Below are 27156 nucleotides of genomic sequence, written 5' to 3'. Positions count from 1 at the left end.
GGGGTGATGGGAGGAAGGAGCAGAGGGGCTGGCCTGGCTCCCCTTCCAGACCACCCTCCTCTTTCTGCTTCAGAAGGGGCTGCACGGGGGATGCGTGAAAGAGCAGAAACCGTAGTTTCGAGAAAGGCAGCCGGGGCACTTGCCTGAGCCCCGTGCCTTCTGGGCTGAGGTCCATGGACACACAAGCCTGGGCTTGGCACCCTGCACAGGGGTGGTGGGCCTGGGGTGACTTGGGGGCTCAGGCTGTTCTGAGAGCAGGGAAGTGTGAGCTCTCTGCTGCGGCTTCCACAGAAACAGGGGCCAAGAGCCAAAAGCAGAGATCCTCCTGCTCGCGGAGAGGTTTTTCCAAGCCTTAGAGAGTGGAATGAGCAGGACAGAATGTCAGGTGCAAATTATGGTCTCACCTGCAAGCTGGTGAAATAGGTCTGTGACATTTCACAGCTCGAAGACTCATTTTCCTCCTGAGTCATATCCGATTTTATTTCAGAATGCACGGCTGGGCTCACAGCAGGCAGGGCTGCCCCATCACATGGTCTAGGTGGGTCGTGGCCCAGGAGGAGCCGCGGGTTTCTCTGGAAAACAGTTTTAGAAAACCTGTTAACAACCACACGGACTTGGGTTGAGAGTGACTATCCCCAGGTTGCAGCCTCACGCTGCTGAGCAGTGCGGACCTGCTGTGTGTCACAGCTGTTACGGTGTGAGCCAGATGGTGTGTGCATCACAAGTGTCACTGAGCTACCGAAGCGTTTACAGGTCCGGGGGTTGGTTTGTTAATTCATTTCCAGCTTCTCTGTGCTGCTTGTAATGGCAAACCTATCTCCTCAAATACCTGATGGTACTGAATTTCCTAACTAGTGGTGGTAGGTGAGAGAACAGGACATGTTATAAACCGTCCTTAAAAGTTGAAAGCTATGTGTGCTTAGAACAGGGCTGCCCGAATCCGACTCCCTGCTTGAGAGCCTCCTTACCTGTCTCTATTTTCACCTTTTCTGTGAGAAGCACTCATTGCTTTGCTGTTGGAAAAAGGCATAAAAGCAATGGAAATAATGAAAGTATCTGGATGATTTTTTTTTGCAGCTTTAAGAATGTTAATTTTCCACTAATGATGTTCATTCTGTTTTTTATTTTTGCTGATAAAATTTTATTTGTTACCAACTCGAACTAAACTTTTCCAGGTAACGGTTTTATCGCTTTGCGTACGGTCTGTGCAGCTAACCGAAAATACAGCTGCCAGTGTCCTGTGAAACCTCGGGGGTGACGGCAGCCTTCAGCGGGGTCCCACCTTCAAACTGTGTGTGCCGAACTGTGGGGAGCGGGGAGTCGGAGGGAGAGGAGCCCCCCGATTAAGTTCTTGGAACCTTCTCCAAGGAGATTGGGGACCCTCTGGTGGGCTTTGAGTTAGCACTTAGCCCTCGAGCACAGGTGGATCAAAGGCCAGTGTTTTAGAACAGAGTAGAATATTACGGGATGAGGGAGGCTTAAAACGTTGCTATTGGTTTTAACAGAAAAGGCTCGTGTTGACAGCCCAAGCCTGATCTGACGACACATGTGCGGTGATTGAACATTGTGGGCTGCATCTTGTCACGTGGTTGGCAGGGCTCACGGGTCGTGTGGCCAAGGTCCGTCCTCCTGATGCATCGGGTAATTCAGTGATCCTCTGCTCCAGGTGTTTAAACTTGCAGAGAGGCAATTTGAAAACGCGAATAAATATAAAAGTCTGTCCTTAATTTTTTTAAGTATAAAATTTCCCCATTTATTACTTTGTCTTGAAACACTATTAAAATATCAAAGATTAACATGTAGGCTGTGGGAATCTTATTTATTCTTGATGCAGAATAAATATTTCCATTCCATCTTTAGGAATTTGCCTCAGGAACTCGTGGTCTAAGTGTGCAAAGATGATCATATTAAAATGTTCCCTCGTTTTATAGTAACTATAAGTGGAGGATAGTCTTTATAAGTTGTTAATCACTGTGTTATGCACCCATAACTTATATAATATTGTATAGCAATACTTCAAAATAAAACAAAAATAAACTGTTCCCTGCAACTTTGTTGACTATAGTAAAGAAAACAACTTCACTCTGTGAACCAGTAGATTACTGACAGTTTGTGCCAAGGAATACAATGCAGACTTTTAGAGAGAGGGTGTAGATTTAGGCTTAGTGATGTGAAAAGAAGTTTATACTGTATTAGGTAAAAAAAACATATTACAAACTGTGCAAATGACATGATCCTATTTTTAATATATATGCCTTTTTATGGATTCATATAAATACATGCATAGAAAAGAAATGTGGAAAAGTATACAAAGAAATGTTAGCTAGTGATTACCTCTGGATGTCAAGGTTGTGGGTTATGGTTATTTTCATCTGTTTGTCTGTCTTGTGCTAAAAAGTTTTATACTGATCATGTATTGCTTTTGTAATCTGAGGAAAAGTATAAAGCTTTTGCCATTAAGGCGAGTTAAAGCAAGCAGCAGAGCTCAGGACACTTTCTGTTACTACTGAGAGGAGACCCTTGGCGGGAGGCGAGGGGTCCTCGCGTGACCAAGAGATGCGCTTGCTGCCTGTGTGGGCGGGGCCTCCTGCTGCTGCTTTGTGGTCTGATAAAGAGGGACCCCCGAGCATCCTGCAGTGCGTTTACCGTCCCTGGGGGGGACCCAGCAGAGAGGCAGGTGCAGGCCTTGAGTGAGAACCCCCCTCCGCTCCCTACCCCCTGACCTGCACAGGTCCGGGGGCGCCGTGGCCCACGGCTGCTGCAGAATGTAAATCCATTCTGACCTGAGGTCACAGACAGAAGGCAGTGTGAGCTGAGAACAGGGCGTGCAGGGCCGAGGGAGCTAATAAGACGGCGGCCTCAGGGAAGCCGGTTAGCTGTGGCCAGGCACACTCTCAGGGTCCCCTGTCTCCAGACCCTCCCCAGAGGTTGTTGCCCAGTGTTAGGCCCGTGTGAGAAAAGGAAGGAGTCTGTGTCCCGAGCGCCCCGGGAGAGGCGGCCCCTCCCCGAGAGGAGCTGCGGGCTGGCCTTCCGGGGCAGGTCTGATTCAGTTCGGTTCAGTGGTCCTGGGCTATGTGACCCGCAGTCTGGAGTGCAGGGAACAGTCAGGGAGGTAAGGGATGGCGGCGGACAGCTGTGACCTGCCCCCCACCCCAGACCGCAGCGTCCTGAGCCTGCAGGACGCCAGGCCTCTGACGCCCAGGACGCCAGGTTTCAGGTGCCACTTAGGACGAAAAGTGTGTCGTGGCCGAGGTATGACCCCAGTTTTCAAGTGAGGAGGAGGGGCAGAGACTGGCTGCACCCCCAGTCACACATCTGGTGCCACAGCTGGGGAGCGAGTTCTGAGCCGGTTCCCCGACCGCAGCGGGGTCCTGACCCAGGGTCAGTGCAGACCCCCGCGGGTCAGGGCTCAGGCCCGGGACAGCTGCTGTGGGTGCCGTCCTCAGCACCCGCAGGTTCCAGCGTTCACCTGTGTGTTAGAAAGTCGCTCGGTCGTGCCCCACTCTTTGCGACCCCATGGGCTTTACAGTCCGTGGAATTCTCCAGGCCAGAATACTGGAGTGGGTAGCCGTTCCTTTCTCCAGGGGATCTTCCCAACCCAGGGAATGAACGCAGGTCTCCCGCACTGCAGGTGGGTTCCTTACCAGCTGAGCCGCCGGGGAAGCCCGAGAGCCTCCCAGACTCCCTGTGGAAGTGCAGCCTGCACAGGTGCAGTTTTTGTGAAAGATGCAGCTCCCCCCAGGCCGTGGGAGCCGCATCTGGAGGGCTGGGAGGGGCTCAGGCTTTCTGCCCGGTCCCCAGGGGTCCCTCCCTGCCCTGAGGTGCCGGGAAGCTGCCTGGGCTGCCCCCTGGGGTCTCAGTGAGCCCAGCACCCACCCCAGCCTCCCCGAGGCCGGCACTGCGGTGGGGACTCCAGCCTCGTCCTCGGTGTGGCCAGCCCCGCCGTCAAGGCCCACCTGAGTCCCCTCAGGAGGTGAGGCTGAGTGAGAGGACACTCCCCGCCCAGGAAATTCCAGGGGCTTCTGAAGCGCATGAGCCTGGACAGAGGAGCCCGCCGGAATCCGCCTCCGAGGGTTTGTTTCCAGAACCCTCCGCCCTCCTCTCCCCGCCTCCCCTCTGGCTTCCGCCCGCCCGCGTCCCTCTGTCCTTCTCCTGCCACACCTGCTGCTCCTGCCCCCGCGTGGCGTCCAGGCGGGCATCTGGTCAGCCGCCTGTGGTCGGTCAGGGCCCTTCCCTGCCGGCTGGCCGAACCGCTCCTGGTGGAGAGCTTGGCCTCCACCCCGCTTCTACCCTCGGGAGTCCGCACTCAGCCTGTTTCAGGACCTCAGACACGAGGTGCGGGCAGTTTTCTCCTCGGCATGAAGTTAGGACGCAGGGAGGCGCTGGTGAAGGAGCTCAGACACAGGAATTAGGTCTGGGCCCAGTTCGTGGGGGTGAGGTGGGCTCCCTCACTCAGTCAGCCTGTTCTCCGGCCCCGCAGGGCATTCCAGAATGCAGCCTGGTCCTGACTCTGCCCACGGAGTCAGGTCCCGGGAGAACACCCTCTGCTCCAGCTGCGAGCACGCGTCCAGGCCTCCTGACCCTTCGGCTACAGCCAGAGGCCCCCACGCCCCCTCCTTGGCTTCAGTTAGATTGCTGGAGCGCTCTCGGGGCTCAGAACCCTTTGTCATAAAAGTGCACAACTCAGTGTGGCCGAGCAAGCGCTGTGAGCCTGCCGCACAGTCGCCCGGACTCAGGGAGCAGGTGTCTACAGCCAAGTCCGCGTTTTCTACAGGTGCCGGGCTGGGGGAAAAGCCTCAGATCCACTCTTGGGCGCGGAGGTGGGGTTCTTTTAGGGGAAGAACAGGGAGACTGGGATAAGCCATCATCTAGAAAGCAGAAACATTGCTTAATCTCAGTTCTGGGGGTCAGGATGTCCCTGGTTTAGGATTCTTGGGTCAGGTGGTCCTGGCCTGGGGGCCTGTTTACTCGTCTCACCCTGGAGAGACAGCCTGACTGTTCAGGTGATGGTCTGTGATGGCGGTGTTTGTCCATTAGCAGTGTTATCAGTGGCAGCCATCTCAGCCACCCGACCCTGTGGATGGGCATTTGTGAGCACAGAACTGAGGTCAGAGGGCATGAGATGGAAGAATGTTCCGGATGGAGAGGTGATCCGTGAGCTCAGTAAGGGAACGAGGTTGCATCAGGAAGAGCCGGGTGGAAGAGGCAGGCAGAGCGAGGAGTGCGAGGGGCGGGTGTGGGGTCCAAACCACTGGTGTCTGCATCTCCGCCTGCTCACCCGACACCAGCTGGCAAGTTCTCCAAGCCCCAGCCTTTGGGGTTTATGTGGAGGCCTGAGGTTGGGAAATCTTACTGAAAACTTTGGGAACATTGTAAAGTTTCATTTAATTGACATCTTTAAAACTCTTGCATGCTGACTATGAATTCTCTGAAATAGCTCAGTGTTGTAGGTGGTGGTGGTGTGGTTTACTTGGTTGTGTCCAACTCTGCGACCCCACGGACTGCAGCCCGCCAGGCCTCCCTGTCCATCACCAACTCCCGGAGATTACTCAAACCCAGGTCCATTGAGTCAGTGATGCCATCCAACCAGCTCATCCTCTGTCGTCCCCTTCTCCTCCCAACCTTCAATCTTTCCCTGCATCAGGGTGGTCAGCAGCGAGTTCTGTGGTCTTCACGTGCAGGGTCCTGGACGCCTCCCGGAGCCCCAGGTTGGGGGGAGAGGCGTAGATGGGGGTGTCCAGGTGGCAGGTCTCTCCCGATGTCAGTGAGCATCCTTGGAGCAGGGACAGCCTCAGCAGGCTCCACGCCGGTCCCGTGATTGAAGGGCGACATCCATGCACTCATCCTCAAGGAAGGTGGGAGTCGGCCCCTCACACATCACTGTGTCTCTGTGATAAAGTAGCGGGCGGGGATGTGGAGGGTGGACGCAGAAAAGACACAGGTGCCCTCTGCCAGTGTGGGGTGGGGGCTGCAGAGAGGGTTATAGAGGTGGGCTCCCAGGGAGAAGGTGGCTGGGGCCCCCACACCACACCAGCCAGAGAGGGCGGGGGACGGGGTGGTCCCGGGGTACGCCGCGTCGCCCATCACAGGCACCGAGGGGATATTCCTGCTGCAGCGGAGCCTGCCGCCATCGGGAGGGTGGGTCTGCCCTTCCCGTCCTAGCCTGTTGGCTGGGGTGCGTCTGTGCTGTGTGTAACGGCGCCCTCCCCAGGCTTCTGCAGGTGAGTGGGGTCGGGGGGTGCCTGTTAGGACCCCCAGGCCGTCTGACCCGTCTGCTGGCGCACAGGCTTTATTTGGAGGAATGCCAACTTGAACATCTTTAAGTTAGAACAAATTCGGACTTATCGCTCAAACAGCACAAACACTTTGCGTAAAATAAGAACAAAACAAAACGTCTAAAAAAGCCACGTGCTGCGCTGAGTCTCCCTGAGTCCCGGCGCTGAGCCCCTCACAGCCCCACCCCTCCCGCATTGTTCTGTGTCTCAGCCTCTTCTGCCCTCGGTGTTTAAACGAGAGAAAACCCAGCACTGGCACGCCTGTTTTATGGGCTCATCTGCCTTAGCCTGATTAGCGTTTCTGTTTGATTCTGGAGGCAGGTGCTGAGGCGATGGACACGCGAGTGCCCGTTATCAGTGAGACCAGCAGAGCTGCAGACGCGTCCCCGCTTCCTCCTGAAACACGCGGAGTCTGACGGCCTCCCTGTGCCGGGGGAGTGAAGACGCCTCGCTTTCACCGCAGGGGCGCGGGTTCCGTCCCTGGTTAGGGATCCACGATCCCAAACGCTGTGTGGTGCAGCCAGAAAAACTAACAAATTAAACTAATGTGTTGCCTGTGCATGCACAGCAGACTTTATAAGATCTGAGCACTATATTATGTACGTCCAGACTGGACTGAAATAGGTTTGTCTTCGAGGAATTTGTAATGAAAGTTGAAGATGAAAGTAGAACTTCTTGTCTTTGTTTTTAACCTGCAGACGAAAACCTGGGCAGAAATCAGGTTTTCAAGCTGGGAGCCTCAGCCATCGATGGTGGGTCCACCTTCAGGCCGTTGGGTGCCTGTATTGCCCTGAAAGTAAATTTACTAACGCGACGGCATTAGCCACCAGCGTGACCCAGTCCAGCACCTCCCCTCAGGGTTGTCCCCCTCCCATAACTGTGTAGATTTCAGAGTGGAGGGCGACAGCAGTCTGTTTGTCGGTGAAGCTTTGTTTTTCTTGACAAAACAAAAACTCCCCTGTCTCGGGCTGCTGGCGCCCGCTGCCCCGCTGCTGTGGGAGCGTCGCCCCGGCGTCGGCGGGCCGCCGGCTCTGGCAGCTGCAGGTTGCTGTCAGCGTCCCTCAGGCCCCAGGGTGCAGTGGACTGCCGCGAGCCCCCGAGGGAGGAGACCCGCGATGCCCTCTGGCCCTCCTCCAGGAAGGGTTTGGAGCAGCGTTTGCCATTACAGGCAACGAAAAGCAGGACATTTGAGAAGGAAAATGTCAGCAGACAGCCGCCGCATTAGCTCTGTTTTCTTGCAGTTAAACGAAAGAGTGGAAATGTCCATCTGAGTCTGGTAAGACGCTCTGCATGTTTATCAGGCAAAGCAAGCTGTTCATTCTGGGAGAATGAACGATACAAGGACCCGAGGAGGCTGAGCAGCTTCAGTTGTGATTTTGCTGACGCTCCCGAAATGCTCAGGCTGAGCTGTTCTCTGAGTAACAGCTGATCCCACTGAGAGTTGCACGGGTCTGGTTCCCTCGGCGTGGCCGGCAGTCTTCCTGTGACCCTTCTGCACAAGGCTCAAATTAGAGAACCTGCGGTCGTCGTTTTTAAGGTTTCTGACAGCGAGACTTTGATGACCAGGAAACTTGCAGTCAGACGTAGGGACACGTGCTGGAGTCAGTTAGGACTGAGCCAGCGGTGCAGGTTGTAGGGAAAGCCAGTCTTCACCTTTAAAAACCATCTTGTGCTGGTGTGAAAAGTGGCCGTTTTAGTCATGATATTGATACTACTCCTAATGAGTCAGACTGAACCCAGCCTCCAATGAGGGGGTGGAATTTTGCCACCTGCCTCTTTCAGGTAAGAAATGCCTTCCTGTTTGGCAACAAAGTTTGTAAAAGAACCAGAAATGTTGCTGTTTTTAACCTGACCAGGGTGGTCTAGCAGGTGTGATTTGAGTGTTTTTTCTGTGTTGACTGATCGCGCTTTTCTTGAGTGATTCCAGGGACTATTTCTGAGTTTGCTGGTAGGTCCCTCTCGGGCTCTCCCCATTTGGTGACCCTGAGACACGTGTATGAAAGTGCTAGAGCTGCACTGTGGTTAATAAGTTACAGGTGGTGCCTCCGAGCACCCTCACACCCCTGCCCCCAGCCCACCCCACACCCGCCCCGCCCAGGGGCCTCTGCTCCGACGCTCACCGGACCGCAGTCGCCTCTCCTGGCTCTTGCCGGGAACGTGTGTCTGCAGGCGCCTGCCCTGCCTGCCCTGTGGTCATCCTGGCACTCAGCAGCAATGCAGTGGGTCCCTCGTGTGCTCAGTTGGCGTTCCAGGTGTGACTGTGGGAACCACTTTAATATAAATCCTGCAAGCTGACCACAGGACACACGGGCCACCCTGTTCTTCCCCAAACGTGCTTCTAGCTTTAAAGGAACCGAGTCACTTTAGGGTGATTTTCAGAGTTGTGGCCCCAGGTGGAGCCCAAGTGAAAACTCTTAAAAATGAGGAAATTGTGTCTGAAGAGGTCATCCTAAATTGCAGTATTTCAAACCAAGTGGACGGAGCGTGATGAACTCTACCTCTGGTGGTTTATCAGGTTGGAAAGAAGCAGAGGGAACCAGGCGGCAGGGTGTGGGCGGGACGGAGGGTCTCTCCTGACCCCCACGGTTCTCCCTTCCTTCGTGTCCACCGTGCTCCGTGGATTACCAGGTGATGGGAGTCGAGCTTTGATCGTTGCTGGGAGGTAAGGCCGAGGCCGTGCTGGGCAGAGGTGGGGGCCGCTGCTGCCTGGTCCTGACCTCGCCGGCAGGCCGCCTGTCCGTCAGAGCGGGTGTCCCGCGGGCTGCAGTGATGTGGGCGGTGCCGAGTCCCCCGCCGCGTGCGCCCCTCCAGCGCCCCGCCCACCTGGTCCGCCTGCTGCCCCTTGGGGTGCGGCACCCTGCCTGTGGACACGGTGGACAGGCTCCCTGCCGTCTGCAGCTTCCTGTTTCCTTCCTTAGCTAAAGAAATAAAACAAAAACAGGCTTTTCCACAGCGCTGGCTTTGGCTCACTCCTGTTACCCTTTTCTTTACTGCGCGACACAGTCCTGTGACCCCACGTTGGAACATGCGGGCCCCCAGACACCGGGTCCAGTCCTGCCCCGGACAGTCCCCAGGGCCCACGTGCTCAGCTGGGAGGGGAAAGTCATCAGTACTGGTTTGTTTTGATGGCGGCCACCCTGATGGGTGGGCTTCCCCGGTGGCTCAAATGGCAAAGAATCTGCTTGCAACCAGGAGACCCGGAATCGATCGCTGGGTGGGGAAAATCCCCTGGAGAAGGGAACGGCTACCCACTCCAGTGTTCTTGCCTGGAGAATGCCACTGGCAGAGGAGCCTGGCGGGCTGCAGTCCATGGGGTGGCAAAGAGTCTGACCCAACTGAGCAGCTCTCTCTCTCTCTCACACACACACACACACACACACACACACACACACACACACACACACACACACACACACACACACACACACACACACACACCCCTGGTGGGTAGTGTCTCTTCGTGTCCTGACGTCGTTTCTCTAGAGATTAGAGATGCTGAGCATCTTTCCTGTCTTACTGACCATTGGGATATGTTCTTGGTAGAAGTGTACATTCAGCTCCTTTGCCCATTTCCTTGGATTGGTTATTTATTATTGTGTTGTTGAGCTCTATCAGTATTGTTTTTTCCAAGCTTCCTAAGTAGTACTGATGTGCTGCCAGGGTTTGGAACCAGGGTGTGTGTGTGTGTGTGTGTGTGAGTGTGCGCACGCTCATGCACACTTAGTGGTTCAGCCCAGGAATCAGATGTAAATCCAATCCATAAGTAACAGGTTGGGGATTCTGGTTCTGTGTCGTGAGACCGCTGTGTGTCCTGGAGGGTGGCAGAGGCGCCGGAAGCTCTCCGAACAGCTGGCAGAGGAAGCCAGTCCCCACTGTGTGTTGATGGGGGTGGGGAGTGAGGATGAGGGTGTGGATGGGGGGCAGTTCACCTCGGGTGCTGTTTAAAGCTTCAGCATAAATGGATTCCTGAGGGAGGCCTGTCGGGGATAAAAGGAGAACCCTGACCCCCGTCCTGATGGGGGATGGGAGGGAGTGGACAGTGAGGTGATGGGCCCTGACCCCTGTCCTGGTGGGGGATGGGAGGGAGAGGATAGAGAGGGTGATGGGCCCTGACCCCCGTCCTGATGGGGGATGGGAGGGAGTGGAGAGTGAGGGTGATGGGCCCTGACCCCCGTCCTGGTGGGGGATGGGAGGGAGTGGAGAGTGAGGGTGATGGGCCCTGACCCCCATCCTGGTGGGGGATGGGAGGGAGTGGACAGTGAGGGTGATGGGCCCTGACCCCCGTCCTGATGGGGGATGGGAGGGAGTGGACAGTGAGGGTGACGGGCCCTGACCCCCGTCCTGATGGGGGATGGGAGGGAGTGGACAGTGAGGTGATGGGCCCTGACCCCCATCCTGATGGGGGATGGGAGGGAGTGGAGAGTGAGGGTGACGGGCCCTGACCCCCATCCTGATGGGGGATGGGAGGGAGTGGACAGTGAGGGTGATGGGCCCTGACCCCCATCCTGGTGGGGGATGGGAGGGAGTGGACAGTGAGGGTGATGGGCCCTGACCCCCGTCCTGATGGGGGATGGGAGGGAGTGGAGAGTGAGGGTGATGGGCCCTGACCCCCATCCTGATGGGGGATGGAAGGGAGTGGACAGTGAGGTGATGGGCCCTGACCGACACCCAGGCCGCCTGCTGGACCACAGAGCTCTGACTGGCGAGCATTCACTCTGCTCAGCAAGCGGGTGATGGTGCCAAGATACTGCAAAAGCAAAATAGTTATTTTGGCAGTGTTTCAAAGAAATTATGCTTTTCTTAGAGAGTGCATTATGTGCACATTTCACAGAGTCTTTGTAGCTTTTTCCAAAAAAAAAAAAGTAGGACTATGTGCAAAAAGAAAGGATAAGAGGAAACCGAAAGGAAGGAATGACTTCATAAAACATTTATGGGCAGAAGCTAGAAGCCATCACACAGGCCAGGGCAGGCCTTTATTACCTTTTAATTTTGATGATCATGCAGTAGATGTTTTTATTCTGAAGTAATTCTAAGCACGAATGCACCTTTAAAATTATGGGGATTTATGTTAATTTTTCTGTTAATCTGAATGAGCAGTTGTGTTGTCAGCCTAGCCAGCTGGGTACATTAAAATATAATGCACACAGTATTTTAAAACCCTAATTGTACCAGGCGGAAAATGCTGCCTGTGGGTCCACATCTTCAGTATTTACACCATTAAAATTTCAGTCTGTGGTCAGCTCTGATTGCCACAGGGCTGTAAGATCATGCTGGAGTCTTTGTAACAGCTCAGATTTGTTAATTCAGCTACCTCTCTGCCCCTTTTGCGCGCCTTGCCCCTCCTTTCCCAGCTCACAGAGTGTGCAGAGTGGGAGCGCTGGCGCGAGGCTCTGGGTGGGCGTATGTGGCCAGGTGACCCCCGCGTCCCCAATCCTGGGGCGAGCTCTTTGTGCAGCCGGCCCCGCTCTCGGCCTTGACCTTCATCCCAGCAGGGTCAGACTTGAGAGCCAGTTGGAATCTGTCAGCCTGGCCCCAGCCTCCTATTTCTGGCCACATTCTCCTAAAAAACGGACACTTTTATTTTTTAGCATTTTGGAAAGATGGGATTATAAGTGGTTTTTTTTTTTATGAAATGTATCAGGCGTGCAAAGAGCATGTGTAATGTATACAGGTCATGTATAGCTGCACCGCTCCTGCGGGTCCCTCCCGATCCTGTGAAAGGGCCCAGGCCCTGCACCCTGGCCTCAGGGCGTGGCCGGGGTGGGTCTGGAGAGGGTTCCCTGTGAACCAGAGCCCAGCCATGCAGGCGCTGGGTGTGCTTCGGGTGAGTCTTGCTTCCCCGTTCGGTTTCATCCATTGCCCGGGTGTTGCTCAAGGGCCTGCCCTGCCCTGCATGTGCTGGTCAGCGGGATCCCGTTCCGGTGAGTCCGGCAGGTGATACGCATGTGCTGGTCAGCGGGGTCCCGTTCCGGTGAGTCCGGCAGGTGATACGCATGTGCTGGTCAGCGGGGTCCCGTTCCGGTGAGTCCGGCAGGTGATACGCATGTGCTGGTCAGCGGGGTCCCGTTCCGGTGAGTCCGGCAGGTGATACGCATGTGCTGGTCAGCGGGGTCCCGTTCCGGTGAGTCCGGCAGGTGATACGCATGTGCTGGTCAGCGGGGTCCCGTTCCGGTGAGTCCGGCAGGTGATACGCATGTGCTGGTCAGCGGGGTCCCGTTCCGGTGAGTCCGGCAGGTGATACGCATGTGCTGGTCAGCGGGGTCCCGTTCCGGTGAGTCCGGCAGGTGATACGCATGTGCTGGTCAGCGGGGTCCCGTTCCGGTGAGTCCGGCAGGTGATACGCATGTGCTGGTCAGCGGGGTCCCGTTCCGGTGAGTCCGGCAGGTGATACGCATGTGCTGGTCAGCGGGGTCCCGTTCCGGTGAGTCCGGCAGGTGATACGCATGTGCTGGTCAGCGGGGTCCCGTTCCGGTGAGTCCGGCAGGTGATACGCATGTGCTGGTCAGCGGGGTCCCGTTCCGGTGAGTCTGGCAGGTGATACGTAAAAGCAGCAGCAGCTTTGTCGGGTGGGGGGCGGCGGCCACAGACAGGCGAGGCGGGAGGATGGGGGGCCCGTGATGACAGGGAGCTGGCAGGTGGAGGGCATCTTTGAGCTCAGCCCTGGGTCACTACAGCAGCAGCAACATCCCAGCCTGGGTCAGCAGCCCAGAGCCTGGTGGCCACATCGTGTTATGTGCAGAGCTGGGCGTGTGCGGACTTGGGGCAGAGCCCCCGTGTGTCGGGGGCCGAGCTCCCACCCAGAGCGTGGCTGGTCCCTGCTGACTGCCTGTGTTTCTACGTGAGGAGATTCACGAGGATGTTTGCTTGGAGATGCTCTGATCATACCCTTAGTTGCCTTCTAAGCGGCAGGCACACATCCTACTTTTCTGCCAGACAGAACTTGTGATGTAGTGTGACAGCCGGAAGAGTGTGGATGCCAACCGTTGACTTTGCGTCGCAGACAGCCACCGTCCTGACACAGCCGCAGAGGAGGCGTGGGTGCGCCAGCCCACGCCAGGGTTTCCAGGAACGCTGGGCGGGGTGGGGGGCTCCTCCTGGCTCTCTCGGCCGGTGGCGAGGGGCTACCTGTGGGCAAGTCCTCCGGAGTGAATGGGAGACGGAGAAACAGAGTTATTTACCCCTGCTGCGGCTTCCCAGGTGGCTCAGAGGTAAAGATCCTGCCTGTCAATGCGGGAGACATAAGAGACGTGGGTTCAGTCCTTGGGTGGGGAAGATCCCCTGGAGGAGGGCATGGCAACCCACTCCAGTGTTCTTGCCTGGAGAATCCCGTGGACCGAGGAGCCTGGCTGGCTACAGTGGGGTCACAGGGTCAACCCTCCGAAGGGCCTCAGAGTCAGACACAGAGGAAGTGACTTCACAGGCTGTGAAGAGACGGCGCAGCAGGTGGTCCACACGCCCGGCTTGCACACACGTGAAAGCCCGGGAGGCTCCCCAGAGTCTCCTGACCAGAAGGATCAGAACAGGACCAGGTGACTTCAGACGGCAGTCGTGGGGAATCTGTCCTGGGCCTCAGTCATCTGAGAATAAGAGTCTGCCAAAACCGGTGCTTGGACACCATCCGTGTTTTATCTTCCGAATCACCTTACTTTGTAGACCGTTGTTTGGAGAAAGGCAGTGAGGATGAGCTGGTCCAGAAGTCAGGACCGTGCCTGCAGCCGCAGACTCTCGCTGTCGGAAGCACCTGAATAGTATCGAGTGTCAGGAGCAAATGACACTCGGGAAGCTAGGTTATCAGTGTCGAGACAAAGGGACCCATGATCGGCGAACAGAAGTGTCCACAAGTCCTGTGTGGATTCAGAGGCAAAGATGTGTTAGGAAAACGGCTGGTTTATCAGTGTGGCTGAACATTTCGGGAAGAAAGTGGAGGCCCGGGATTATATGGTTGTGTGAACTTGGGGACAGTGCAGTTCATCGTCTCAGAGTTCTCGGAATTTTGTATGTTCCACAGAGCGGTTCTCACCGGGGGAGACTCTGTCATAGCTTTTCTCTCAGTGCGTCTGGGGGTCACTCCATGTCCGCACTTTCTGTGGACGCAGCTGGACGACACTCCCTTGTGATTCAGCCAGCCCATCTGTGGACTGCGATTACAGACGTTCCCAGCCACGGTCACCAGCCCTGGAAGTCAGTGGTGTTTTTCCTCAGATGTCCCTGGGTTGGACTTTTAGAGGCGGGGCCCCTGAGGCAGCAGCAGTTGCCCCTTTTGTTCACTGTTCTGCATCCTCACCTGGGGTCATGACGGTGCCTGTTCTCACCCGCCTTGCCCGAGCAATGCTGTTCTCCGCCGGGACCTCGTGTGAATCTCCAGCTTTGTGGGGGGGTGGGCAGGGAGGCACCAGTTCACCAAGATAGGTGGGCCTGGGGGACCCAGATGGACTGGGCCTAATCATTTTGGCTTCAAGAAGCGCTGATCAAGCCCCCGGCTTCCTAGTCACTTCTGTCCTGGCGGCCCGCTGCCAGCCCTCTGTGATGGCCGTGACGGTAAATGTTTCAGGCTCCAAGGCCACGTGGCCTGTCCGCTCCGATCTGTCCTGCGGTGTGGACACAGCCGTGACAGCCCATGACAGACAAGAGTGAGACCTCGCTATCGACGGCAATGTTCCACTTTTCTGTAATTGTCACGTGTCAGGAGTGGTTAGTCTTCTTTTGATTTTTTCAGCTGTTTGAAGATATAAAACCTGTACCAAACCTGCGGGCCACGGTCCAACAACCCCTGCTTTCCAGGTCAAGGGGGGCTGAATTTCGGCTTCTTCTGCGCGGCCTGGCATCAGACCTTTCAGCCTAGGCCCCGGCTTGGGCCAGTCTCACCTTCACCGTGAGGGACCGGTTTTCTCCCTTCCTCCATGTCCTGCAGGCCCTGCTGGCCCTGATGGGTGGGCAGCTCCCGAGTGGCCTGTGGGGGGGTTCCCCATGCATCTGGCCTCAGGCTCCCATCTGCTCTAGAACGAGGTGCCTCCCCTCGGAGCTCCCGTCTCCCCTAGGACGAGGTGCCTCCCCTCAGAGCTCCTGTCTGCCGTGGGAGAGTGAGGCGCCTCCCCTTGGGACTGCTGAGAGGCTGGGACGTAGTTTCTGGCGGCAGCTCTAGGTCTCGGTCTGTGTTTGTCAGGGTGGGCTGCTGAACGGGCATCATGTCCACGTGTGTGGCCCCTGTGACCCCACAGCAGACACAGCCCATGGCAGGTGTGGGCAGGGGCCCAGGACCTCCCTTGCTGTGGTCGGTTCATGGTGACAGAGGCGTGGGGGTATCTTCCTGGGCTGTTTCTCGGGATCCTTGTCAGCGAGGGGACGGCGTTTTTCCGCTTGTCATAAGGTTCAGGTGTGACAATGCATGTGACCGAGAGGGCAGCATTGGTGTGATTCACACCTGTGCATGTCCCGCCTGTAGCTCGTGAGACCCCGAAACTCTCCCAGAGTCCGCGTTTCCCCCTCGGGTGGTCGTCCAGTGGAGTTAAAGCGCTAGCCTGGCCGTGTTTGTTCCCTCTGCCAATGCCTGCTGGGCGCCCTCCTCTCTGCTCTTCTGGCTACTGTGCCTTTTTTAAGTGCAAGGGATTAAGAATGTACAGACCCCAAAAAAGCACGGCCCCTCCCATCCAGGTGGCCAGTACTGTGCATCGCAGAAGTTGGTGGTCATCAGTACCTACATCCTGGGTGATTTCCCAACCGGGAAGCATGGTTAGAGCTGAGAAACTTCTCTGAGAACCCTAATCCTGACTTCATTTTATTATGATAATACTTAATTCTGTCTTGACATTACGTCATACTTATCCCAGAGAGCCAAACCCAAAATATAGATTCAATACAACTTAACACATAAAACAGGAGGCGGGGCCGACCCAGTCCTGTGGCCGTGGCCTGAGCCTGCGGCACGCTGTGGTCGGCGGACACGCTGCCCGCGCTCTGTGCAGGGCTGCGAGCGGGGTCTGTGTGGCTGTCCACGGGACGAGTTGGGTCAGGCTGGCATCGCTGCGCTCCCGAAGGTGAGAAGGTCCCCGGGGGCGGCACGAGCGGGCTCTGGGGTCTGCTGGGGCCGCGGCTCTGGCCTGTGTGGCTCTCAGCAGCCCAGGACTTGCCCGCCGGGGTCACAGGGAGGTCGCTCACGGGGTCCTGCTCGTCCCTCCTCCGAGGGGTGAGCCACTCGCCCTTGTAGGCGCTTGTGTCAGTGGTCTGTGGTCAGCAGCCTGTGCCCTGCCATCTCTGCTATCGCTGCTGAGTCTGAAAACAGCCCTGGTCATCGCCTCCATTTCGGGGCCAGGGGTCCTGAGCCCGTGAGCCTCTCGAGGGGCATCCTTTCCAGCTCAGCCCGGCGCCTGTGCCGGCTGGGTCCTCACGGCTGCTGCCCCTAGCTGCTCCCTGGGGGTGCACACAGGACACCCCAGAATCGACTCTTGCCGCCTGCTGAGTTCTATGAGAGGCTCGTCCAGAGGGCTCTGTCCCTGAACAGGGGAGGGTGTGATCATCCCAGGCCGTCCACAGGACTGCGGCCCAGCCCTGGGTCCAGTGGTGGGACGACGGGGATATTCAAGCCCGTGTAGGACACGGGCCAGGGATAAGAATCAGCAACTTTTGGGGGGAAAGTGGGAATGAACACATATTAATTGTTTATTAGCTCTTCCATCTAGTAACTTACCAAAAGTCACTATACATTATAAGATGATCGTGCTTTAAATATCAGACTTCACTGAGATTTATTCCACAACTGTGAGAGCACCTACTGTATATGAGATGCCGAGCTGGAGGTCATATCGTGTATTCAGGCAAAAAATAAAAAGCCACTACGGAAATCACAGTGAGCGTCACAGACGTGCTCTACAAGATGTGGGGTTTGGGGCGCCCAGGACCCCGCAGAGCCTGGTGGGGGTGGACATCTGAGTCTGGTCGTCGGACACGAGGCAGTGTGTGTCCTGGCCTCCCGGCCACCGTCCTGAGCGCAGGAAACCCCTTCGTTTCAGAGTCAGCGAGGTGAAAACGCCTGATCGTTTCCCGCAGCCCTTCTGAAGGAAAGGTGTTTGTCCCACCTGGCTTTCAGAGTGTTCCTGTCACTTTCCCAGCTTCCTTCCCAGAAACTGTGAAGCTTGGACGCTTTAGCCAGATCAAGGCTGACTTCTCTGTCATTTCACATTTGGATTTGGTATTTCCAAACATCAGCTCGTTTTCAGGGCCTCGCAAGAAATCGATTGACTCAGAAAACGGCCGAAAGCCCCCAGGTGGAGCAGGCGGGACCCCCGTCCCCCTCCCCGAGGCCCACCCGCTTGCCGTGTGCTGGGCAGGACGTGCTCATCCTGGCCGGGGCTGCCATGGGGACGTCGGGACCCCAGTCCCCCTCCCTGAGGCCCACCCACTCGCCATGTGCTGGGCAGGGCATGTTCATCCTGACCGGGGCTCCCGGGGGGCCATCCGGACACTGGTTCCCCACCCCCCGACCCCCACGAGCCCCAGGATACCTGATTCCTGTGACTCAGGCTGGCCTTGACTCTGGCCCCTCAGTTATCATAACAGTTCATTGAACTCACCCACCAATAAAATTTCCCCATCATACTCGGCTCAGCAGATGTACTTTCATTTTGATGGGAAAGACAGAGATAGGCGATCTTTATCTTGTGTTTGCCGTGTCAAAGGCGCTTCCAAGATTATCCAGAGAGCTTTGGAACCTGTCTTAGAAGCTTTAAACAAAAGAAAGCAAAACATGTTTTCTTCATAGACTTCATTTTGTTCCAGTTTTGCCTAGCAGAAAGAATGGCATCATTGCTTAAATTGCCTATTCTTACTCAAATAACAACATGTCAGTTGGGGAAAAATAGCGGTGGAGGGGGCGGGGCTTGTGTAATCATTCTCTTCGAAGACCATAGTGACTGATTGGTAAGAAGTCAACTGGCTTAAAGCTCAACATTCAAAAAACAAAGATCATGGCATCTGGTCTCATCACTTCATGGCAAATAGATGAGGAAACAATGGAAACAGTGAGAGACTTTATTTTCTTGGGGCTCCAAAATCACTGCAGGTGGTGATTGCAGCCATGAGATTAAAAGACGCTTACTCCTTGGAAGAAAAGTTATAACCATCCTAGATAGCATATTAAAAAGCAGAGACATTACTTTGCTTACAAAAGTCCGTCTAGTCAAGGCTATGGTTTTTCCAGTGGTCATGTATGGATGTGAGAGTTGGACTATAAAGAAAGCTGAGTGCCGAAGAATTGATGCTTTTGAACTGTGGTGTTGGAGAAGACTCTTGAGAGTCCCTTGGACTGCAAGGAGATCCAACCAGTCCATCCTAAAGGAGATCAGTCCTGGGTGTTCATTGGAGGGACTGATGCTGAAGCTGAAACTCCAGCACTTTGGCCACCTCATGCGAAGAGCTGACTCATTTGAAAAGACCCTCATGCTGGGAAAGATTGAAGGTGGGAGGAGAAGGGGACGACAGAGGGCGAGTTGGCTGGATGGACGTGAGTCTGAATAAACTCCGGGAGCTGGTGATGGACAGGGAGGCCTGGCGTGCTGCGGTTCATGTGGTTGCAAAGAGTCGGACACGACTGAGCGACTGAACTGAGTGACAGATCTGAGCTGAAGAACTTATGCATTTATCATGTGTTGCTTTTCCCTTTAAAAAATAGTTGCAGCCCGCGGAAGACACAACCTTGTTGCTCCACCCTCGGCACTAATTCCTGTCCTCGTCAGCGGGCGGGAGGGACGGCCAGCCTTGTGCCCGCATGCCCCGGGGCAGGCACTGCTCGGGGTTCAGGGGAAGAGAAACAGGATGGACTCCGGTGTTGCCAGAAGGGGTGGCCCTAGCCTCCCATCTCCTAGCCTCTGCTCACGCTCGGTCCAGAGGTGGGGACAGAAGTAATCGGCCCTATTTTTCTCTCGTCATCTGGAGCTCACGAGAGCGCCGTCGGGCCCGTGCACGCCCCAGCTTCCCGCGGTCGAGGTTCCCGGTGCCAGCCCGCCAGCGGGCTCAGAGCCGCTCGCTGCCCGGCTGGATGGCTTGGCGCTGCTACAACTCTTGGTGGTGTAACTAGAAAAGGCTTTTCAGACAGAAACCCAAACAGGTGGTGTCAGGGCTGTTTTCCACCATCGTTTCGATTTTTTAGAGATTCTATCTCAACTTAAACACACTTGCCTAGCCCCCCCTCGCGCCCCCCAAATTCATGCAGACGCTGAGGACATGTTCACAGCTGGGCGGACTCGTCCTGCCTCTCAGACCCGGACGCCAGGCCCCGAACCGCGTCTGTGTAGACAGTCACCAGGGCGCCATAGTTGTACGTGGCATTCGCTGCTTTGATAGGAAGTGGACGAAACCAAGCTGAGGTCTGAAGTGCTGTGGCCGAGAGAGGGCGAGCGCTCGTTACTCTGCGGTGAGTGTTGTGTGTGTCGAATCCATGGCGCTTTTTATTTTTATTTTTTTATCTTTTGGCTGTGCCACGAGGCTTGCAGGATCTCAGTTCCCTGGCCGTGGCTGTTCCCGGGCCAGCGGAGAATCCCCCACAAGTCTTTCGTGGGTTCTGGAGCTGGGATGATGCCTGCATCCACCACGCTGGGCAGACATCGTCAGGGCGGCCCCCAGGCCGGATGGCGTGGCTTGTTCTGGCTGTGCCGTCACAGACTTGAAACCCCTTGGCTGGGCTGGTGGCCCCGTGGTATAGCCGCCTCCTGCGGCCACCCCAGGAAGGACCGCCCATCTGCTTCCCCCAGGGACTTGCCCGACCCTGAGTTTCTGACCCTGATGGAAGGTAGAAACCAACAGTAAATACGATTCTTGTCGTGAAGGAGTGTAATCTAGTCAAGATCGTGAAGACTAGCACTCAGGAAATTTCATCTTCTGTCCTAACTGTCCGTGGCTTCCCAGGTGGTCCAGTGGGGAAGAACCCGCCTGCCAGTGCAGGCGGTGTGAGTTCTATCCCTCGGTCGGGAAGATCTCCTGGAGGCGGAAATGGCAACCCACTCCAGTGTTCTTGCCTGGGAAATCCTGTGGACAGAGGGCCCGGACTATATAGTCCATGGGGTCTCAAAGAGTCAGAGATGACTGAGTGAGCACAACACAGTTATTTATCCGTCCAAGTGTGACCGCTTGGAATCTTTACAGCTCCTGGTCCTGACAGCCCTGCCTGGGGACCCGGATGGGGAACCAGACTCCTGGGTTTTGCCCTGAACCTGCTGCTGTGGGCAAATCCCTTCCTCCTGCTGGAACTTTATCGTTCCTTCACCTGTCCAGTTATGTGGTGGGGTCTTCAGATTGACTGATCAGTCAGCCAGCAAGCTTTTGTCACCTCGGAATGGAAGTCAGCATCTTTTAAAAATATCAAAGTGTACAGCATCTCTGCTGTGGGCAAAATCTGCAGGTGGGCACATCTGCCTGCATCATGGTGTAAACCTCCGTGTGATAAGACTCGAGAGGGAAGTGACTGGCAGGAGGGGGTGTGTGGGCCTGAATCATCGTGTCCATCAGCTGTAACCAACCCCTGTGAGCCTGTGAGAGAAAGAAGCCCTGTGGGGAAAAGGAGAAGAGGGATATGGAGCTCACAGTCCCCGAGGTCAAGCTGCCGCAGCCCGCGTGGATGCATCTCTGGACGGTCCCCTTGGCCGCGTCAGCTCTCCCACGACAGCCGGCGGGAGGGGGGGCCTGGGTGGCCTGCTGGAGGGCTGCTTCCTGGGGTGGGCTTCGGAACACGTCGGCTCCCCTAAACGTGCCGGCCCGTGGCCCCGCCTCCTCTTCCAGGGTGACCCCAGAGAGGCTGACGCCCGCGTGAGGACGTCTGCTTCCTGGTGAAAAACCTGGGGACAGCGTCTCGGGTACGCGGGTCCCCCGTGCGCGTGGCTGCGGGCCTTGCGGGGCTCAGAGGCTGGCTCTGTCTGCTCACCCCTGTGGACGAGCGTCTCAGTCCCTGTCATCGCGATCCCGTGGGGCAGCGGGTCAGAGGGAATCAGCTCGCGTGCTGCTGGCGTTTCCATGAGGGGACTTGGGGAGGTGCCTGTTGACAGGAGGGGCCCCGGGTCTGACGGGGGGAAGCCCTCCAGGAGGGGCAGCAGGAGGCAGGGAGGCTCTGGCCCTGGCGGGCTGGCTTTCCCGCTCCCGCCAGCTGGCTGACCCAGACGGGGTCTCCGTCTCTTGTTGACGGAGCTACTGGAGGGAGTCCAGCTCAAGGCTCGGCATTGAAGGGGGACCCCAGGAGCGGTGTGACACCCCTTCCTCCCCTGGGCCGTGTAACGTGTCATCAGTGTTCAGTTCAGAGGGGGGCTGTCTGTATTTTCACTGTGTCAATGGAAATAGTCAACAAACAATCTCTAATAGAAATAGAAAAGTTCTGTTTGAGCCAGACTAAGGATTACAGTGGGAGAGAGTCAAGAAGGATTTGAGGCTTATAAAGGCAAAACCCAGCGAGTTAGGAAAGTCCTTTGTCAAGAACCAGGATGGGGGCTGCAGGCAGTGGGGTGCTTGTCAGGTGAGGACTGACTGGGGTCTGGAACGGTCTCCGCGTTACCCAGGGCGATCCGGCACCCTGCGGCTGCAGCTGGCCGTATCAGCCACCCTCCCCGGGGGGATCCCTCCCCGGGAGGATCTCCACGCGCCCTTCAGGCCTCTGAGGGAGGCGGGGTGAAGGCTCCCACCTCCATCCCCCTGTGGCGTCCTGTTCTGGAAGCTTCTCTCCAGCCCTCCAGCCTCCTCGGCAGGCCTGGCCCCGGAAAGGCATCCTTTATCTAAACATCCTCTCCTCTGAGAGTTCCCGGTGACACAGCCGAGGTTGAGAAACGGCCTCCAGAGTGGACAGAAAGCACCGCCGTTTCTCAAGTGGGCTTTCCGCACAGGAAGACGCACTTAGGGCTGATTTCAGGTTTGGGGAGTGAGTCACGGACGCTGAGGGCCACTCGACCTGGGCGCTTGTCGGGAAGTGGAGGCGGATGGGGGCAGGGTGAGGCCGGTCACGCAGAGGCCTGACCCTCCACCTGGGGGGGGACAGGAGCGGGGGGACGGGCCTCCTGATCCCCGGGGAGGCGCATCCGGTGGGCTGCCCTGGGGAGGGGGCAGGGTGGGGGGCAGGGGGCGTCAGGAGCACGGCTCCGGGAGCCGGGGACCCCACTCCCGGTCTCGGGGGTGGCTCGGGGAGGCTGTGCACACAGACCACCGAGCAGCCCCCTCCCTCTCCCCTCTGGCTCCTGCCCCTGCCGCTCGGCCCAGGTCTCAGGTCCTGCTAGTGGCCCCGGCGATCACTGTCCTGACGCGCAGACCATGGCGGGTGGCCTCAGCCCCAGGCTCCGGGGCAGGCCTCTCCCCGCAGACAGAACCTTTGCCTTGGGGTTTCGGGGCCTCGTGTAGGTCCTAGGCAGCTGAGGGGCGCTTTCTGCGGATGCCATGATCCAATCAGGTGGTGCTGCCATAACTCCCAACCAACCTGCAGGGCCTTCACTTGGTTTATGTTCAGGATGTAGGAAGTCAGCCTCCCGCGCAGTGGAAGGTGTGTGGTTCCAGCGGCGGAAAGCCTCCGTGGGCCCCAACACGTTCTGTGTGGGGTCTGGGGGGCTGCTGGCTTTCTGCTCATCGTTTGTCTTTGGAAGGAGACAGTCTGGTGGGAGGAGTGTGCAGAGACCCCGCGGTCCTCCTGCCGGCCTCCGGGCGAGGGTCTCGGATGCTGTTTGAAGCACAGGGGTTGCATGCGTGACGTTCGAGCATCTCTCTTGAAGGCCGGTTCCCACCCGCCTCGAGCCCTGGTTCCCGCTGCCTGAGTGCTCGGCCGGTTCCTCTCTGCGATTGTTCTGGCTTCTCTAGCCACGATCACGCTGCAGAGGCTGCTGACGGTGCGTCGTCTCGTGATCAGCTGGCGACATACCAGGATGGGTTTCCATCACGAATGGGCGGTTTCCAGGGGGCGCATCCGGAGAGGAGCCCCCTCTCACTGAGCCTCGCTGGGCAGGGGCAAGGGTGGGAACCGGACGGGACTCTGCCAGGCTGCCCGGCGGCTCCCCACCTCCTGGGGACCCGGGCCTCGGTGCCCTTTTTGGTCCCTTCTTCACAAACGCCCCTGCCAGCACCAGCAGAGCCCCTCTAGCGCGGGGCCGTCCAGCCTCTGACCTGCCCCCACCCCCAAGCTCGAGGGGACACGGGGTCACTGTGCTATGCTCCCGATCATGGGAGCCCTGGCCTCCGGCTCAGGGCAGCAATTATCTGCTCGGTGACTCAGGCCTCCCTGCCCTTTCTGTCCGGGGTAGGAGCTGAGGGCTTGGGCAGCAGTGGCCGACGGCCGGGCAGTGGGGCTGGAGCGGCTGTCACAGTCTCCCCGATGCGCCGGCGCCAAGCTGGGTCCCCTCGGACAGCTGGGCAGGGGAGCGGGCTCTCTGCTGAGACCGAAGGGTGAGGTTCTTCCTCCGTGGGCGTAAGCCTCGTCTCTGTCTTAGAGCTCTCTTGTTTCACCGCCTGGTCACTTGGCCCATCTTGCTCCCCGCCCCCAGCTTTAGGCTGGACTTGTTGCTTGTAGGGCCATTTCCTGACTTCGATGTGGGGATACTGGCCCCGTACCTGGTACAGAGGCCGCCCCCCAACAGGCAGGGGCAACCCGCCTCCCCAGCCAGTATCCAGGGGACCCACCTCAGCCTGCTTTCCAGGGAGCCAGGCCTGTGTGGTCCCCATGGGACAGGTGGCAACAGGTGACCCACAGGTGAGTGAGTTCAGCTAGAAGCTGCGTCCCCTGTGGGGAGGGCTGACCCCCTCCTCCGCCCAGGGCCGGGGACGAGGCTCCATCTCTGCACGGGCACTGAGGATGCGCCTTGCGAGGGTCACTGCAGGAGACCCCCGTGGTCACCTCTGCCAGTCTCACACTGAAGCCCAGGGAGTAATTTCAGCGGCTTCATACGCAGTCTCGTCTGGAAACACCGTTGTCACGGGCTTCTCTGCTGCTGTGCGTTTCACCGGGGCCAGGCAGCGGCGGCCAGTGCCCCGTCCATCCTCCCCGCTCCCTGCCTCCCGCCGGGCGCCCCAGCACGGGGCTCTGGTGCCTGTAACTGTGAGACTGGGAGAGCCTAGGGCAGCCCAGGGTCATCTGTGGCTAAAAGTTTTATTTTAATTTTGGTTCTGGACCCAGTAAATTACGGTCTAGGTTGGCAGCGTTTACCATTTTCCAGGTGGTCAGTGTTCCAAGTGAAGTGGACCGTCATGGCGCTTCTGCGATCCAGCTGATTCTGTGTTTAATAATACGTTCTCGGCAGAAAGATGCCACTGAGCGCTCCGCAGAGGCCGAGAATTTGCCTGAGGAGAAAAAACTCCGTTGCTCAGTCGTGTCTGACTCTTGGCAACCCCATGAGCCGTAGCCCGCCAGGCTCCTCTGTCCGTGGGGTTCCCCAGGCCAGAATACTGGAGTGGGCTGCCGTTTTCCTGGGGAGGAAGGGGCTGTCTTTCCCACTGAGTGTGGCCAGTGGAGGGGAGGAGGGCTCCCGCAGGGGCCGAGGGTGCAGGTCCAGTGATGGGGGCCCCTGGGTCTCTGCCTCCCCACCGGGGGTCCGACTCCACTCACAGACCCCAGGAAGGCTGGTGATTCATGCCGAGGACTCTGATCTGACCAGCTCACAGGGCGTGCTCTTAGTCACTGACCCCGAGGAGGTTCACAGAGGACAGTGGGCGCACCCTGGGTGGACGGACGCCCCGTGCTGTGGCGTGTGGGACGCCCCACACTCGCCAGAGAAGCCGGAGCGCCGGGGACGTGAGTGGGAGATGCCGGTGTTCAGAAACGCCTCCTTACCCGTCGAACGAGAAGTGCTGGCTGTTAAAGCTGGAAACGGACCACGGGACAAGCAATTGCTTTGTCGTTTATCCCTGAAAACGGTTGTTGGGGGAACCACCTCTGCAAAAGCTGATCTGGTGAATTGAGGCTAGGTTACATGCTTTCGTTCTGGTCCGGCCGTGTAATTCGGCTAATAGGTTGGTTGTTTCAGCTGAAATTCGAAACTTCCATTAGTGACGGCCGCTGGCCGAGATTGATTTTCCGTGCATTTCAGACTCTCTTCCGTCCTTGTGAGCTTTCTGACTTGAAGGCTCAGGCTGCCGCACCCAGATCCTAACATGACCTACTGCAAGGTCGGTGAGGGTGAGACCGCTGCCCGCACTTGCTTCCTCTGGCCCTTTAGCCACTTTTGGGGTTGGGGGGGCGTTCCAAGTCCAGAAGCACCGAGTTGGCAGAGATGGTGTGGTAGCATTCGCACAGGGCGTGTCTGCGACTCCCTCCCACTGTCACTGCTGGGCCCCGCGGTCCAGGCAGGAGCCCCACCGTCACTGCTGGGCCCCGCGGTCCAGGCAGGAGCCCCACCGTCACTGCTGGGCCCCGCGGTCCCGGCAGGAGTCCCACCGTCACTGCTGGGCCCCGCGGTCCCGGCAGGAGCCCCACCGTCACTGCTGGGCCCCGCGGTCCCGGCAGGAGCCCCACCGTCACTGCTGGGCCCCGCGGTCCCGGCAGGAGCCCCACCGTCACTGCTGGGCCCCGCGGTCCCGGCAGGAGCCCCACTGTCACTGCTGGGCCCCGAGGTCCAGGCAGGAGTCCCACCGTCACTGCTGGGCCCCGAGGTCCAGGCAGGAGTCCCACCGTCACTGCTGGGCCCCGAGGTCCAGGCAGGAGTCCCACCGTCACTGCTGGGCCCCGAGGTCCAGGCAGGAGTCCCACCGTCACTGCTGGGCCCCGCGGTCCAGGCAGGAGTCCCACCGTCACTGCTGGGCCCCGAGGTCCAGGCAGGAGCCCGGCCCCCGCACCTGCGGGGCTGACGCCCTGCGAGAGCCCTGGGAGTGGGGTGTTTTCTCGGCCCAGGCCCAGAGAGCCGGGGTGCTTGGCAGCTGTGTTCATCCCATCCTGCCTTGCAGTGATTGTTTCTTTTTGAGTTTCTCCAATCTTAGCTGTTCTCCTTGGGAAGTCCGTCGAGCTCAGTTTTATCCACTAGGAAATGCTGTCTACTGAAAAACCAGCCTGAAAGATGTTCCTTGTTTTCCCTGAAATGGAAAGCACCTTGCGTTCTGGTGGCACAGCAGTGGGAGGACGGGGTGGAAGAGGCTTCAGAGGCATGAGGTTCTCTGCACTGACCCTAGACGGGGTCTCTGCACCAACTCGAAACGTGATGGGCGATGCTCGGGACCCAGGAACCTGTGGGGGCCTAAGGGACCGCTTTACTGAAATGAAGTTACCAGATCCTAAAATCTTCCTGTTCGGGAAGTCTCACTCAGTGTTCTTCAGTGCATTTACCAGGTTATGGAGCACCACCATGATCTACTATTAAAACATCTTCGTTTCCTGGAAGAGACTCAGTACCCGAGGGGCAGCCTCCCTGGCCCCTGGCAGGGACCCACGGCGCTGTGTCTGTCTCCAGGGAGCTGCCGGTTTCAGACATGCCACGTACGCGGATCGTGTTTGGTCCTCCGTGTGTAGCCCCAGCCGTTCCCTGAGGGCTGTGGATTTTGAGTGTCTTTCCACGTGCCGTTGGCCACTGAAGCTCTTGGAGAAACGTCCAGTCACATCCCCCTCCTTCCTTGCCCACATTATTGGCTGTGGTGGCCGGTCTATCCCAGGTACCAATTCCCCAGCAGACATGACTCGCAAGTATCTTGTGGGGCGTCCCCTGGGGCTGTGCAGGCAAAGCCTGGGCCTCCAGCTCACCTGCGTCCTGGCGGGACGTCTTGTGATTCCCCAGGAACGTGGGAATCTGTGAGGCCGGATCCCACCCACCTCCCTGCCTCCTCTGGAGGGAAGGGGTGTATGTTCTCAGCCAGCTGACAGTCCCAGCCTGCCAGGGCTCTGGGCCCAGAGCTCAGGCTGAGCGGTCCTGCTGTGATCCGCGTGTGAATTCAACTTCCACGGAAGCTAATT

General features: G+C 57.6%; 1 protein-coding gene across 7 annotated transcripts in view; it reads left to right on the top strand.

Moving 5' to 3' along the window:
• The window catches only part of ATP11A (ATPase phospholipid transporting 11A), a 102216-nt gene that overhangs the window by 16907 nt on the left and 58153 nt on the right, over positions 1-27156 (top strand). Inside the window, exon 1 of one of the 7 annotated variants that reach the window (XM_070471387.1) lies at positions 7874-8057. The exons of the other annotated variants lie outside the window; for them this stretch is intronic. Within the exon in view, the coding sequence (XP_070327488.1) occupies positions 8022-8057 (36 nt within the window). The 5' untranslated portion in view covers positions 7874-8021. Of the gene's footprint in view, positions 1-7873; positions 8058-27156 lie in introns of those variants that run through there. 7 annotated transcript variants of the gene reach the window in all.

Source organism: Odocoileus virginianus, chromosome 8 (assembly GCF_023699985.2).
Source record: "Odocoileus virginianus isolate 20LAN1187 ecotype Illinois chromosome 8, Ovbor_1.2, whole genome shotgun sequence".
NCBI lineage: Eukaryota > Metazoa > Chordata > Mammalia > Artiodactyla > Cervidae > Odocoileus > Odocoileus virginianus.
The sequence above is the reverse complement of the archived record's forward strand: the minus strand, read 5'-3'. Positions and strand labels throughout refer to the sequence as shown.